The following is a 15,849-nucleotide window of genomic DNA, read 5'->3' on the forward strand; positions in this document are numbered from 1 at the left end:
TTGGACTAGCCTGAACAGCCGCTAATGGTCACTGTTTACTTGTCTTTTTGACATGCGCAGTCAAATCAGAGAGGAAGAGGCGAAGCGAGAGGTTTTACTCTTTTTTTTCCACCTTAATTTAACCAGGTAGGCTAGTTGAGAACAAATTCTCATTTACAACTGCGACCTGGACCAACATAAAGCAAAGCAGTGACACAAACAACAACACAGAGTTACACATGGAGTAAACAAACGTACAGTCAATAACACAGTAGAAAAGGCTACATACAGTGTGTGCAAATGTAGTGAACAAGTCAGTTAACCCACTGTTCCCAGGCCGTCATTGAAAATAAGAATTTGTTCTTAACTGACTTGCCTCGTTAAATAAAAAATAAATTTTAAAAAGTAAGATTAGGGAGGTAAGGCAATAAATAGGCCATAGTGGCAAAATAATTACAATTTAGTAATTAAACACTGGAGTGATAGATGTGCAGAAGATGAACGTGCAAGTAGAGATACTGGGGTGCAAAGGAGCAAAACCATAACACAAAAAATAACAATATGGGGATGAGGTAGTTGGTTGGGATATTTACAGGTGCAATGATCTGTGAGCTGCTCTGACAGCTGATGCTTAAAGTTAGTGAGTGAGATATGAGTCTCCAGCTTCAGTGATTTTTGCAATTCGTTCCAGTTATTGGCAGCAGAGAACTGGGCAGCCAAAGGAGGAATTGGCTTTGGGGGTGACCAGTGAAATATACCCGCTGGAGCACGTGGGTGCTGCTGTAGTGACCAGTGAGCTGAGATAAGGGCGCAATAAGCCAACAAAGAAAAAAATGAACTACTTTAAAATGGAGATAGCGTCTGTGAAAGCACAGAAAGTGCAATTGTGGCTATAATGGCACAGACACAGTCCTTTATCTCTGACCTGTTTTTCACTTGTATCTGCCCTCTCATTGGCTAGAATGGACCCACCTGATCTCGCCTGCCTTCCATCTTTGAGGACGTATTTGCATTGTTTGAGCGGTCACTTGACTATCTTGTCAATATAATAGACAATCTTTGGTCAAATAGAGTAACGCCAAATACTTCCTGGTGCATACGTTTATTGTCACATGACATTTTGTTTCACCAGTGGAATGTTGACCAACCGAAAGCAGCATTTTATCATAAACTGATGTAACATTAAATGGAACTATCATCTCGGTGACATGACAGGTCGGTGAAACAATGTGTAAATTCTAGACGGTGAGGTAGGAATGGAACGATACATTGTAACTAGTTGCAAACTCTGCCCAATGCGAGAAGAAAGTTCTAAATCATGATTGCGCGTTATTGCCATTGTCCTGTTGTGAAAGTAACGGTAGTGAGTTGCAAAAAAATATGTTATTTTATCGGTTGATCCGCTTTCTATAGGGAGGGTATGGATCCCCATAGTCTAACTCGATGTTTGCTATTTGATACATTTCTGCTATTATAGCCAGAAGTTACCTATGCATAGGTCTAATTCATTTGTTTTTTAGTCATATTGAGGGATGAGGATAATTAAAACTAAGAAATGAAACTCGGAAATATCCAAAACTGTTTTAAAAGAAGTCTAGAACGAACGAAGAAACGATGCTTCTCCTTCACTTGCCTAAGCATGATTCAGCATTTCCTGCTATTGCTCAACCCCAGGAAAACGCACAAACACACAACGGACACAAAGACGTTTAATTGGACATTGATTCGGACAATAGTAGATAATATATTACTAATATACAATTATTAGAGAGAATTCATAGTTTACAATCCCAACAGTTGTTCGTGTCTATTTATCTTGTTTATGTCTGTCTGATATTTGTTCCAGCAGCTTGTCAGGTTGTCACCACCATGTCTCTCAGGGGCGACCGTACCTCGGTGTTCACGTTCCAGTCTACGGTTCACAGCTCCCACGTCCTGACGCGTCTCAACGACCAGAGACTGAGTGATGTGTTGTGTGATGTTACACTAGTGGCAGGTGGCAGGACGTTCAGGGCCCACTGCTCTGTACTGGCCTCCTGTAGTGACTACTTCCACAGCAGGATCCTCAACCACACCAGCCCCAGCCTGGTGCTCACTCTGCCTGATCAGGTCAGGGTCATATACAAACTACACTGTGGTTTTGTCTCAAATGGCACCCTGTATTCAGAAAGCGTACTACCTTGTTGCCCATAGCGAATCGAGGCGGCCATCTCTGTCGGCGCCAGAAATGCCCATAGCGCAGGGTAATACAGAACGCGTTATTAAGAAACGCGATCTAACTTCCGAAGTTGCTACAGTTGTATTCAGACCCCCTGACTTTTTTCACATTTTGTTGCGTTATTAGCCTTTATTTATTTAAAAAAAAATGAGAATAGTTTTTTTCCCCTCGTTTATCTACACACAATACCTCATAATGATAAAGCAAAAATATATTTTTGCACATTTGTAAAAAAACAACAACAAAAAAAACATGTAAATGTCACATTTACATAAGTATTCAGACCCTTTACTCAGTACTTTGTTGAAGCACTTTGTTGAATCACCTTGTTGAAGCACCTTTGGCAGTGATTACAGCCTTGAGTCTTCTTGGGTATGATGCTTCAAGCTTGGCACACCTGTATTTGGGGAGTTTCACCCATTTGATCTCTGCAGATCCTCTCAAGCTCTGTCAGGTTGGATGGGGAGCATCGCTGCACAGCTATTTTCAGGTCTCTCCAGAGATGTTTGATCGGGTTCAAGTCTGGGCTCTGGCTGGGCCACTCAAGGACATTCAGAGACTTGTCCCAAAGCCACTCCTGCGTTGTCTTGGCTGTGTGCTTAGGGTCGTTGTCCCGTTAGAAGGTGAACCTTCGACCCAGTCTGAGGTCCTGAGCACTTTGGAGCAGATTTTTATCAAGGATCTGTCTGTAATTTGCTTCGTTCATCTTTCCCTCGATCCTGACTAGTCTCCCAGCCCCTGCTGCTGAAAAACATCCCCACAGCATGATGCTGCCACCATCATGCTTCACCGTAGGGATGGTGCCAGGTTTCTTTCAGATGTGATGCTTGGCATTCAGGCCAAAAAGTTCAATCTTGGTTTCATCAGACCAGAGAATTTTGTTTCTCATCGTCAGAGTCCTTTAGGTGCCTTTTGGCAAACTCCAAGTGGGTTGTCATGTGCCTTTTACTGAGGAGAGGCTTCTGTCTGGCCACTTTACCATAAAGGCCTGATTGGGGGAGTGATGCAGAGATGGTTGTCCTTCTGGAAGGTTCTCCCATCTCCACAGAGGAATTCTATAGCTCTGTCAGAGTGACCATTGGGTTGTTGTTCACCTCCCTGACCAAGGCCCTTTTCCCTGATTGCTCAGTTTGGCCGGGCGTCCTGCTTTAGGAAGAATCTGGGTGCTTCCAAACTTCTTCCATTTAAGAATGATGGAGGCCACTGTGTTCTTGGGGAACTTCAATGCTGCAGAAATGTTTTGGTTCCCTTCCCCAGATCTGTGCCTCGACACAATCCTGTCTCGGCGCTCTGGGGACGATTCCATCAACCTCACGGCTTGGTATTTGCTCTGACATGTGTGCCTATCCAAATCATGTCCAATCAATTGAATTTACCACAGGTGGACTCCAATCAAGTTGTAGAAACATCTCAAGGATAATCAAATGGAATCAGGATGCACCTGAGATCAAATTTGAGACTCATAGCAAAGTGTCTGAATACTGATGTAAATAAGGTATTTCTGTTTTTTATTTTAATACATTTGCAACAACTACAAAAAAATCTAAAAACCTGTTTTCGCTTTGTCATTATGGTATATTGTGTGTACATTGATGAGGAAAATGTTTTATTTAATCCATTTAGAATGAGGCTGAGTTGTGAAAAAGTAATGTGGTCTGTAGGGGTCTGTAGGGGGCTCCAGGGTCTGTAGGAGGGTCTGTAGGGGGCTCTAGGGTCTGTAGGGGGGTCTGTAGGGGGCTCCAGGGTCTGTAGGTGGGTCTGTAGGGGGCTGTAGGGGTCCGTAGGGCTCCAGGGTCTGTAGGGGGCTCCAGGGTCTGTAGGGGTCTGTAGGGGGCTCCAGGGGCTGCAGGGTCTGTAGGGCTCCGTAGGGCTCCAGGGTCTGTAGGGGGCTCCAGGGTCTGTAGGGGTCTGTAGGGCTCCAGGGTCTGTAGGGGTCTGTAGGGGGCTCCAGGGTCTGTAGGGGGCTCCATGGTCTGTAGGGGGCTCCAGGGTCTGTAGGGGGCTCTAGGGTCTGTAGGGCTCCAGGGTCTGTAGGGGTCCGTAGGGCTCCAGGGTCTGTAGGGGTCTGTAGGGGGCTCCAGGGTCTGTAGGGGCTCCAGGGTCTGTAGGGGTCTGTAGCGGGCTCCAGGGTCTGTAGGGGGCTCCAGGGTCTGTAGGGGGCTCCAGGGTCTGTAGGGGTCCGTAGGGCTCCAGGGTCTGTAGGGGTCTGTAGGGCTCCAGGGTCTGTAGGGGTCTGTAGGGCTCCAGGGTCTGTAGGGCTCCAGGGTCTGTAGGGGTCTGTAGGGCTCCAGGGTCTGTAGGGGGCTGCAGGGTCTGTAGGGGGCTGCAGGGTCTGTAGGGGGCTGCAGGTTCTGTAGGGGTCCGTAGGGCTCCGTAGGGCTCCAGGGTCTGTAGGGGGCTCCAGGGTCTGTAGGGGTCCGTAGGGCTCCGTAGGGCTCCAGGGTCTGTAGGGGGCTCCAGGGTCTGTAGGGGGCTCCAGGGTCTGTAGGGGTCTGTAGGGCTCCAGGGTCTGTAGGGGTCCAGGGTCTGGGTCCATAGGGGCTCCAGGGTCTGTAGGGGTCCGTAGGGCTCCGTAGGGTTCCAGGGTCCATAGGGCTGCAGGGTCTGTAGGGGTCCGTAGGGCTCCGTAGGGCTCCAGGGTCTGTAGGGGGCTCCAGGGTCTGTAGGGGTCTGTAGGGCTCCAGGGTCTGTAGGGGTCCGTAGGGCTCCGTAGGGTCTGTCCAGGGTCCAGGGGCTGTAGGGGTCTGTAGGGCTCCAGGGCCCGTAGGGCTGCAGGGTCTGTAGGGGTCCGTAGGGCTCCGTAGGGCTCCAGGGTCTGTAGGGGGCTCCAGGGTCTGTAGGGGTCTGTAGGGCTCCAGGGTCTGTAGGGGTCCGTAGGGCTCCAGGGTCCGTAGGGCTCCAGGGTCCGTAGGGCTCCAGGGTCCATAGGGCTCCAGGGTCCATAGGGCTCCAGGGTCTGAGCCCGGATGAATCAGTTGGATGGGCATTTAATTTCCACAGGGGGCATGTTTTATTTACAGAACCTCCTATGTCAAAAATGAAATAAAAAATGAAAGGGTTTTATAGTAAATACTTGTTATTCCACTGTAATAATGTATTATCTTTTTAATGTGGCATGAACACGACCAGTTTGCTCTTTGGTTTGGTTGTGTTTCAGATAATTTTCTGCCCAAAAGAAATGAATGGTAAATAATGTATTGTGTCATTTTGGAGTCACTGAAAAAAACAAAAACAATTTAAATAAGAATAGAATGTTTGTAAACACTTCGACATTATTGTCGATGCTACCACGATTACGGATAGTCTAATGAATCGTGATTAATAATTAGTGAGAAAGTTACGCACAAATGTCATACCCCCAAGATATGCTAACCTTTCACCATCACAATAACAGGGGAGGTTAGCATACCTCCAAGACATGCTAACCTCTCACCATCACAATAACAGGGGAGGTTAGCATACCCCCAAGACATGCTAACCTCTCACCATCACAATAACCTCTCACCATCACAATAACAGGGGAGGTTAGCATACCCCCAAGACATGCTAACCTCTCGCCATCACAATAACAAGGCAGGTTAGCATTTTACATCATACCCCCAAGACATGCTAACCTCTCACCATCATAATAACAAGGCAGGTTAGCATTTTAGATCATAACCCCAAGACATGCTAACCTCTCGCCATCACAATAACAGGGGAGGTTAGCATTTTATATCATACCCCCAAGACATGCTAACCTCTCACCATCACAATAACAAGGCAGGTTAGCATTTTAGATCATACCCCCAAGACATGCTAACCTCTCACCATCACAATAACAGGGGAGGTTAGCATTTTATATCATACCCCCAAGACATGCTAACCTCTCGCCATCACAATAACAGGGGAGGTTAGCATTTTATATCATACCCCCAAGACATGCTAACCTCTCGCCATCACAATAACAGGGGGCAGGTTAGCATTTTAGATCATACCCCCAAGACATGCTAACCTCTCACCATCACAATAACAAGGGGTTAGGTTAGCATTTGATATCATACCCCCAAGACATGCTAACCTCTCACCATCACAATAACAGGGGAGGTTAGCATTTTATATCATACCCCCAAGACATGCTAACCTCTCACCATCACAATAACAAGGCAGGTTAGCATTTTAGATCATACCTCCAAGACATGCTAACCTCTCACCATCACAATAACAAGGCAGGTTAGCATTTTAGATCATACCCCCAAGACATGCTAACCTCTCACCATCACAATAACAGGGGAGGTTAGCATTTTATATCATCCAAGACATGCTAACCTCTCACCATCACAATAACAAGGCAGGTTAGCATTTTAGATCATACCCCCAAGACATGCTAACCTCTCACCATCACAATAACAAGGCAGGTTAGCATTTTACATACTCCAAGACATGCTAACCTCTCACCATCACAATAACAAGGCAGGTTAGCATTTTGGGGGGGGATTATGATATTTATTCCTCTGATTGTTGAGTCTTTCTGTCGGTGCGCATCTTCGTTAAAATAAGTGATCTATGTTGAACATAATTTATTTGGACGGGCAAGAAAGTATGGAAGGGCAGGCCAGACCCTCTAAGGCCCACCCAAAATGCTGACCCCGTAGGGCTCTACTCAAAAGTAGTGCACTATATAGGGAATAGGGTGTCATTTGGGACGCTGACTAACTCAACATCAAATCAAATGTTTTATTTGTCACATGTGCCGAAAACAACGTGTAGCCCTTAACCAACAGTACAGTTCAAGAATAGTTAAGAAAATATTTACCAAATAAACTAAAGTAAAAAGTACCACAATAACATAACAATAACGAGGCTATATACAGGGGGCACCGGTACTGAGTCAGTGTGCTGTGGTACAGGTTAGATATTAACATATTTCCCTCTCCAGGTAACAGCAGAGGGGTTTGAGCCATTGCTACAGTTCTGCTACACCTCCAAGCTGCTCTTCACCAAAGACAATATCATGGCCATCCACAGGTGTGCCGGGCTCCTGGGGTTTCACAACCTGGAGACGAGCTGCTTCGACTTCCTTCTGCCAAAGTTCCTGGAGGGTAGCAACATTACAGCCCAGGAGGCAAGAAGAAAAAGAAGAGGAGGCTGTTGTCAGGGCAGGTCCCAGATCAGGTCCTCCAACCAGGGAAGATTGCCTAGTGGCAGGTCCCCCGGCCAGAGGAGGTCCCCCAGTGTCGATTCAGCCCACTGTACAGGCTGTCAGTCTCAAAGCAGGACCCCCAACCAGAGTATGTCACCCCCCAGCCAGTGCTTGTTGCCTAGTGGCATTACCCCCAGCCAGGGCTTGTTGCCTAGTGGCATGACCCCCAGCCAGGGCTTGTTGCCTAGTGGCATGACCCCCAGCCAGGGCTTGTTGCCTAGTGGCATGACCCCCAGCCAGGGCATGTTGCCTAGTGACAGTTTAGCCCACAATACAGACACAAACCGAGACAGAGAGCAGCAGGTTATACCTCATCCCCAGAACACGGGCCCAAGCCAGACAACAGGAAGTGATGTCCGGAACATAGGAAGTGACTCCAGGGCACAGTGTTCAACTGCCAACCCAAGTGGAACAATGTCACACCAGAGTTTAACAGTGCCTTCGGACGGAAACGTACAAATAAACTTTCTGTCGTCATCCCGATGTCCAAAGAGCCTGGCCTTACTAGTCAACCCGGTCAGCAGTGGTCGGGAGCAGTTCTGTTTACAGACCTGTGGCCCCAACATGTCACCCTTATCCCTCGGGGGACTGCCGTCCTCCAGTGGTCTTGGTGTCTGTCCCATCCTGGCCATGCCGTGTCCTGGTGGCGTTGACCGTAAGCCAGACCCCGACGCCGTTTTCAGTGACATCCTAGGGATGGAGGCAGCGGTGTGCCCCATGACGATGGGTGAGGGGAGTCTGAGAGATTGCTGTGAACTGCCGTCCCATGACGATGCGAGCCCATCAGACCTTATTGAGGCAACGGTTGAAGAGATGGATGATGACCAGCCTGTTGTTGGGAGTCTGATGGCTGAAGAAGCTGGGTGTAACCCAGGTTCCTGTAGCACGTGCCCACTGAGAGACTCCGGGGTGGTAGAGGAGGCTGAGCTTCAGCTACCTGTATTGGATCTCCTGGCAATACACAAAAGCCCTAACTCAGAAAATAGTGAGGGGGAGAGCCATGGTGGATGCCTTATGCTCCCAAGGACACGACGATTAGGTCAAGTAGATCAGCTACCTGTGTTAATGCCGAGAGAGGACCCTGGTCTGGATGCCAGCGTGGCTGTTGAGGGTCATCTCCCTGACTCTGCCCTCACTGACCCCTCCCTCTCTGACCCCACCCTCTGTGGTCTTACCCCTGATGGTAGGGGGTATGGAGACCGGAGCAGCGTAGAAAGGGAGGTGGCTGAACATCTGGCCAAGGGTTTCTGGCCTGATTTATACCCCTCACAGACTGAACCTCTTCCTAATCTGGACACCATGGAGCACGGAGGTCTGGGGAGAGTTCCTAATCTGGACACCATGGAGCACGGAGGTCTGGGGAGAGTTCCTAATCTGGACACCATGGAGCACGGAGGTCTGGGGAGAGTTCCTAATCTGGACACCATGGAGCACGGAGGTCTGGGGAGAGTTCCTAATCTGGACACCATGGAGCACGGAGGTCTGGGGAAGGCTGCAGACTTCCCCTGGCAGCTAGACCTGAACTCAAATCCAGCAGACTGTCCCTTCCTTAGAGACCTGGGGACAGGAGAGGCAGGGGGGATGGAGGGGATGGAAGAGGTAGGGGAGATGGGTAAGGTAGGACAGACGGGTGTGATGGGTGGGGTGGAGGAGACCGGGGAGGCCCAGACCCCCGGTGGGAACCACAGCCTGTCCCAGTCTGAGATGAGTCCCTACATGTCATCTCTTAACTCAGGAGAGGACACAGACGGAGACCTGGACACAGACGGAGACACGGAGAGAGAGGCCAACAACAGGAGAGCACAAGAGGTCAGAGTTCTTACTGAAAGGTCACAGTGTATTGGTGTAATGAGTTACCAAATACTTTTGACCAGAGACCATCTGTCTTTAACACCCATCCGTGGTGTGTTCTCCAGGTTCGTCTGCCCTTCCCGGTGGTTCAGATCTCGTCAGTGAGTCGTAGTGCCTTCCAACAGCTCCTCCGATGCCAGCAGCTGACCCACGAACAGCTGGAATTCGTCCACGACGTCCGACGACGCAGCAAGAACCGCGTGGCCGCCCAGCGCTGTCGCAAGAGGAAGCTGGAAGGCATCAGTAAACTACAGACTGAGATCGGCACACTGGTACGTCTGTGTTTGCTATCATCTCTCTTGCGGAGTTGGGTCAATTCCATTTCAATTCCAGTCCATTCAGAAAGTAAACCAAATTCCAATTTCGGTGTAATTTCTGAATTGACTGGAATGTCAATTAAATTGACACCAACCCTACTCTTGTCATTTATAATCTCATAATATAGCATTAGAATCTTATTTATAATTTGGCAATTTGATTTAATTGTAAACATTTCAGCAATACATGTTATAAGTAGCGGATTGTTCAACTGGAGTTTAGTAAATTGAGCAACGCATAAGTAATTTGCCTCTTATGTGACTAATTACACAATGACATTCATAGCTGAGCTGTGTTGTATTGGTCCAGTGGGTTGTGATGTAACATCCTGTTCTGCCCCACAGAGAGGAGAGAAGAAGAGGTTGCTGGAGGAGCAGGCCCATCTGCAGAAGAACATGGAGGAGATGTTACAGAGTCTGACAGGGCTGTGTCACAGCGTCTGCAACGAGGCAGGGGTCTGTCATGAGCAGGACCAGCTACAGCTCCTATCCAAGCTCCAGTCTCCTGACGTCTCTGTCTCAGCCCTCCTCAACACTCTGGTCTCCCCCAGCCTCCCCCTCTCCTCTCCCGGCCTCCCCCTGGGACTGAAGCCAGAGAGCTTAGAGCCCCAACCCCTGCCTACACCACCAGCACAGCCCTAGAACCAATCACAGCCCCAACCCCTGCCTATACCACAACCACCAGCATAGCCCTAGACCCAATCACAGCCCCACCCCTGCCTTAACCTGCCCTAGAGAACTGCCCCAAGGCTGTCCCAACCTACTCTAGAGAACTGCCCCAAGGCTGTCCCAACCTGCCCTAGAGAACTGCCCCAAGGCTGTCCCAACCTGCCCTAGAGAACTGCCCCAAGGCGGTCCCAACCTGCCCTAGAGAACTGCCCCAAGGCGGTCCCAACCTGCCCTAGAGAACTGCCCCAAGGCGGTCCCAACCTGCCCTAGAGGACTGCCCCAAGGCTGTCCCAACCTGCCCCAGAGAACTGCCCCAATGCTGTCCCATCCTGCCCCAGAGAACTGCCCCAATGCTGTCCCAACCTGCCCCAGAGAACTGCCCCAATGCTGTCCCATCCTGCCCCAGAGAACTGCCCCAATGCTGTCCCAACCTGCCCCAGAGAACTGCCCCAATGCTGTCCCATCCTGCCCCAGAGAACTGCCCCAATGCTGTCCCAACCTGCCCCAGAGAACAGAACTGCCTAGCGCTACATAGCAACATATAAATTCAGAGCCATATACTGTATAGACTATAGATAATATAGATCTGTTATTGGATATAACTCTATACTGTATAGACTATAGCGCTATAATGCAGGTGTAGAAGCAGGAAAATATAGATCTGTTATTGGATATAACTCTATACTGTATAGACTATAGATAATATAGATCTGTTATTGGATATAACTCTATACTGTATAGACTATAGATAATATAGATCTGTTATTGGATATAACTCTATACTGTATAGACTATAGATAATATAGATCTGTTATTGGATATAACTCTATACTGTATGGCTCAGATGAACTCTCACTGTTATTCACTGTCTCAGTTTACAACCCAAATGGCACACTATTCAGTGCCTTACTTTTGACCAAGACCTATAGGGCTCTGGTCAAAAGGTAGCGCACTAGATAAGGATCAAATCAAATGTATTTATCAAGCCCTTCGTACATCAGCTGATATCTCAAAGTGCTGTACAGAAACCCAGCCTAAAACCCCAAACAGCAAGCAATGCAGGTGTAGAAGCAGGGAAAATGCAATGCAGGTGTAGAAGCAGGGAAAATGCAATGCAGGTGTAGAAGCAGGGAAAATGCAATGCAGGTGTACAAGCAGGGAAAATGCAATGCAGGTGTAGAAGCAGGGTTTAAAATGCAATGCAGGTGTAGAAGCAGGAAAATGCAATGCAGGTGTAGAAGCAGGGAAAATGCAATGCAGGTGTAGAAAAGGGAAAATGCAATGCAGGTGTACAAGCAGGGAAAATGCAATGCAGGTGAAGCAGGGAAAATGCAATGCAGGTGTAGAAGCAGGGAAAATGTAGGTGTACAAGCAGGGAAAATGCAATGCAGGTGTACAAGCAGGAAAATGCAATGCAGGTGTAGAAGCAGGGAAAATGCAATGCAGGTGTAGAAGCAGGGAAAATGCAATGCAGGTGTAGAAGCAGGGAAAATGCAATGCAGGTGTAGAAGCAGGGAAAATGCAATGCAGGTGTAGAAGCAGGGAAAATGCAATGCAGGTGTAGAAGCAGGGAAAATGCAATGCAGGTGTACAAGCAGGGAAAATGCAATGCAGGTGTAGAAGCAGGGAAAATGCAATGCAGGTGTAGAAGCAGGGAAAATGCAATGCAGGTGTAGAAGCAGGGAAAATGCAATGCAGGTGTAGAAGCAGGGAAAAGTCTAATCAGTCTGAAAATTGAAGTGGAGCAGAATGACATGTTGTTTTTTTAAGACACTTTTGAAGGACTTGGTGTATGAACCTCATAGACTTTAGCTCAGTGGGATTTACAACACAGTATCGGGACAGCAGGACACCTGGATTCTAACCCTGGTCGGCGACGGTCACAAATGATTTACTGTAACGTTGTCAGGATGCATGTACCCATTTTCCCATGGTATTTGTTGTGACAGTATGCATACCTGTTAGGGTGTAGGGTGTGGACCTCTTTCTGACTACATTTACATGTGCTTTTTACCTGCCCTAACTGTACAGCATAATATCATTGCAACTTAAATACAGTATTTCCTCACTGAACATAATAGCCAATCAATTTAAATACAGTATTTGTCATAAGCGTAATATGCAATTCAATTTAAATAGAATATTTCTCACTTAACATAATAGCTATTCAATTTAAATACAATATTTCCTCACTTAACATAATATGCTTGCAATTTAGATACAGTATTTCCTCACTTAAAATAATAGCCATTCAATTTAAATACAGTATTTGACATTAGCATAATATCCATTCAATTTAAATGGAATGTTTCTAACTTAACATAATAGCCATTCAATTTAAATCCAGTATTTTGTCACTAAATTTGAGATTCTCTGTAGGTGCACAATACCAAGCACACAGACCAATAGACTTTGACCATCATCTCTCTTGCATTAATTAATTAATTTGAATTCGTGAATCTCAGGAAATCACTTATCATAAACCATGTATCTGTTCAGCCATTCTGCCATGCGCCCATCCATCAGTAGTTTGATTTGCTGAGTGAGGTAGATGAAGATCATGATAGTGTTTTTTGTTTTTTTTTGGGGGGGGGGGGGGTCATTTTAAATCATTTTAACAAGTCATCTATTTTATTTTTTTATTTTTTTAAGAGCATTAATTGAGACAGTTTATGATATCGATGACATGACATTCTGTCTTTTCAAATATGTATAACGGTTACATATCATAAAGTATTATAACATAAAGTATTGTAAGGTAGAAGGGAATCCATATGTACGTCCCAAATTGACCACTGTTGCCTATACGTAGGGCCCATTGTAGTTCGCTATAGACAATAGGGTGCCATTTGGGATTTAGCCAATGTGTATTATCTGCTACAGTACGTTCCTTACTGATCTATTGCAAACGCTTGCACCTTCTTTCACCGTGAGTGTGTTGATTTGTAGGCTTACAATTGTTTTCGTGTTTTGAATTCAAACGAGATGTTTTGCTGGCACCTTCATTTCAAATAGACAACATGTTTTACTGTAGATGATAAAGCCTTCTCATTTCCACATTAAAGGTTTGGAAAGTAATCTATTTTCCATGGATTTTATCCAAACTTTCTCAACGCCGCAGATTATCGATTATATTGACCAGATACCGCCCTCAAAAAAAAAATAAAAAAAAATGGAAAGGCAGTCGGGAGGAGGCAAGATCAGGTGGGACCATTCTAGCCAATGAGAGGACAGGTACGCATGTGAAGAACGGGCACAACTTTTTTTCCACTAGTTACCACAGACACAAAGGCAGAATCATATATATCGTGAAAATTAATGTAAACAGAAAAACTATATCTTTGGTCCTAATATAAGGTTATGGTTAGGTGCAAGGTTAGCAGTGTAATTAGGTTTAAAATCACCTTTTTTAGAAGATCAATTGTAGAAATGGGCGGGGTTTATGACTTTGTGGATGTGGTAACTAATGACAATGACTAGGCACAACTAATATAAAGAGATATTTCTCCAAGTTGCCGTGATGTCACTTGTCCTATTTATATCAGTACACCTGCAGCAACCTAATCATTATGAAACTTGTAATCGATCAAATCATCCATTACAATGTTTGTTAAACAAATTTGACACTTTCATTGACCCCCATATACAAAAACTACTTGCTTGTTGAGCGGGAAAAACACTTCCCGCTGGAGAAGACAGATTTTGGGCAATCAATCAATCAGTCAGTCAATCAATCAGTCAGTCAATCAGTCAGTCAATCAATCATTCAGTCAATCAATCAGTCAGTCAGTCAATCAGTCAGTCAATCAGTCAATCAGTCAGTCAGTCAGTCAGTAAATCAGTCAGTCAGTCAATCAGTCAAGCAGTCAGTCAATCAGTCAGTCAATCAGTCAATCAATCAGTCAGTCAGTCAATCAACCAGTCAATCAGTCAGTCAATCAATCAGTCAGTCAATCAGTCAATCAGTCAGTCAGTCAATCAGTCAGTCAGTCAATCAATCAGCCTAAATCAACCAGCCTAAAACCCCAAACAGCAAGCAATGCAGGTGTAGAAGCACGGTGGCTAGGAAAAACTCCCTAGAAAGGCAGGAACCTAGGAAGAAACCTAGAGAGGAAACAGGCAGTGTCCTTCCAACTGGCAGTGTGCAACCTTTTTAGTTTGTTTATCAACTCATGGAAGTAGTTGAAGAAAATTGAGTACTTCAAAATGGAGATTACACAAGGTGCAAGATAGAAATTTGGTTGCACATTAGAAATGTTTCTCTTGTTAATGTCAGTCACTGACAGTCACTCAATTAGCCATGTCAAAATTTAGAATGGTAAGAATTGCATAAAATTTGTTTGAAAATGTACAAACCTTTTCTCTCTGGCAAAGTGTGTAAAGCGGCAGAAAACTTGCTTTAAAAACAGTAATACCGAACTTTTTGAGCGACCGACAAAAATGCACATAGAAATGTGAGTTATAGAGCTGTCATTCCCATTGAAAGCCAGTCTAAGAAGTGGTAGATCTGTTCTATGTGCTCTATTTCTATGCTTCCCGTTCTTAAGTTTTATTTTTTGTGTCTTTCACATTCGGTTTTGTACACCAGCTTCAAACAGCTGAAAATACAATCTTTTTTTGGTTATGGAAAATATATTTCACAGTGGTTTAGATGGTACAATGATTCTCTACGTTACTCTTGCTTGTTTTGTCACATAAACTGAAATTAGATAAACTATTAGAATTTTAGCAACCAGGAAATCTCGCTTAGGGCCCCTCCAAAAGGCTAGAACCGCTCTTGCATGATCTTGATAAGACTTGACGATTTTAAAATAGCTTTTTGTTAAAAACAGTTGTATAAAATTATTGTCAAATAAAAATTCGCCCTTAGTCTGATCATAATGACTGCATTGCTCCGATGATAATACCAACCAGAAGACGAAATAGTCTTGACAAATTTTGGCTGCGACCAGGACTAAAATATAACCTGGACGTCTGCGTTAGGGAGTGGCCAATCCGTAACCAGGGTTGGTTTTAATTGAGGACAGCTGTGCCTGCTATTTACATCAACTAATATGATAGGACGGGGTGGCAGGGTAGCCTAGTGGTTAGAGCGTTGGACTAGTAACCGGAAGGTTGCAAGTTCAAACCCCCGAGCTGACAAGGTACAAATCTGTCATTCTGCCCCTGAACAGGCAGTTAACCAACTGTTCCTAGGCTGTCATTGAAAATAAGAATTTACAATCTGTTATAATCTCCACCCAGCACAGCCGGAAGAGTACTGGCCACCCCACATAGCCTGGTTCCTCTCTAGGTTTCTTCCTAGGTTTTGGCCTTTCTAGGGAGTTTTTCCTAACCACTGTGCTTCTACACCTGCATTGCTTGCTGTTTGGGGTTTTAGGCTGCGTTTCTGTACAGCACTTTGAGATATCAGCTGATGTACGAAGGGCTATATAAATAAATTTGATTTGATTTGATGTAACTTTCCTAGTGAAATAAAGGTTAAAAAATAAATAAAAAAGGACAATAAACATAAAAACAAGGATATGACAGGTGTAGGCCATAGCCACGGGAAATGGGGATTCCTTTTGTGCTGCAGCACCCCCTGAAAAAATCACAATTTAAAAAAATATTAATAAAATATTTTATTTTTG

At 45.6% G+C, this 15,849-nt stretch overlaps 1 protein-coding gene and 1 long non-coding RNA gene across 3 annotated transcripts; both read left to right on the plus strand.

Moving 5' to 3' along the window:
• The first annotated feature begins 1,060 nt into the window (after positions 1 to 1,060).
• Positions 1,061 to 10,830, plus strand: LOC135553241 (uncharacterized). Of its 2 annotated transcripts, none has more exons than XM_064985416.1 (5): positions 1,061 to 1,194; positions 1,826 to 2,088; positions 7,116 to 9,188; positions 9,296 to 9,502; positions 9,893 to 10,830. In XM_064985416.1, exons 1-5 carry the CDS (start codon positions 1,188 to 1,190, stop codon positions 10,187 to 10,189), a joined length of 2,847 nt encoding a protein of 948 aa, XP_064841488.1. In that variant the 5' UTR covers positions 1,061 to 1,187; the 3' UTR covers positions 10,190 to 10,830. The 2 variants fall into 2 exon arrangements, with proteins under 2 accessions (XP_064841488.1, XP_064841489.1); XM_064985417.1 differs by having other exon boundaries at positions 1,829 to 2,088.
• A 46-nt stretch (positions 10,831 to 10,876) lies between these two features.
• LOC135553242 (uncharacterized) lies at positions 10,877 to 12,804 on the plus strand. Its single transcript, XR_010457569.1, has 3 exons — positions 10,877 to 11,403; positions 11,434 to 11,476; positions 11,635 to 12,804. It is a non-coding gene; the product is annotated as an uncharacterized LOC135553242 (long non-coding RNA).
• The last annotated feature ends 3,045 nt before the right edge of the window (positions 12,805 to 15,849 follow it).

The sequence above is a fragment of the Oncorhynchus masou genome, chromosome 13, assembly GCF_036934945.1.
Source record: "Oncorhynchus masou masou isolate Uvic2021 chromosome 13, UVic_Omas_1.1, whole genome shotgun sequence".
Lineage (NCBI taxonomy): Eukaryota > Metazoa > Chordata > Actinopteri > Salmoniformes > Salmonidae > Oncorhynchus > Oncorhynchus masou.

What these genes read in the sequence shown, in the direction of transcription:
- LOC135553241 (XM_064985416.1), top strand. An exon ending in ACAACAGGAGAGCACAAGAG is followed by an intron (nt 9,189 to 9,295) that starts GTCAGAGTTCTT and finishes TGTGTTCTCCAG; the next exon opens with GTTCGTCTGCCCTTCCCGGT. An exon ending in AGACTGAGATCGGCACACTG is followed by an intron (nt 9,503 to 9,892) that starts GTACGTCTGTGT and finishes TCTGCCCCACAG; the next exon opens with AGAGGAGAGAAGAAGAGGTT.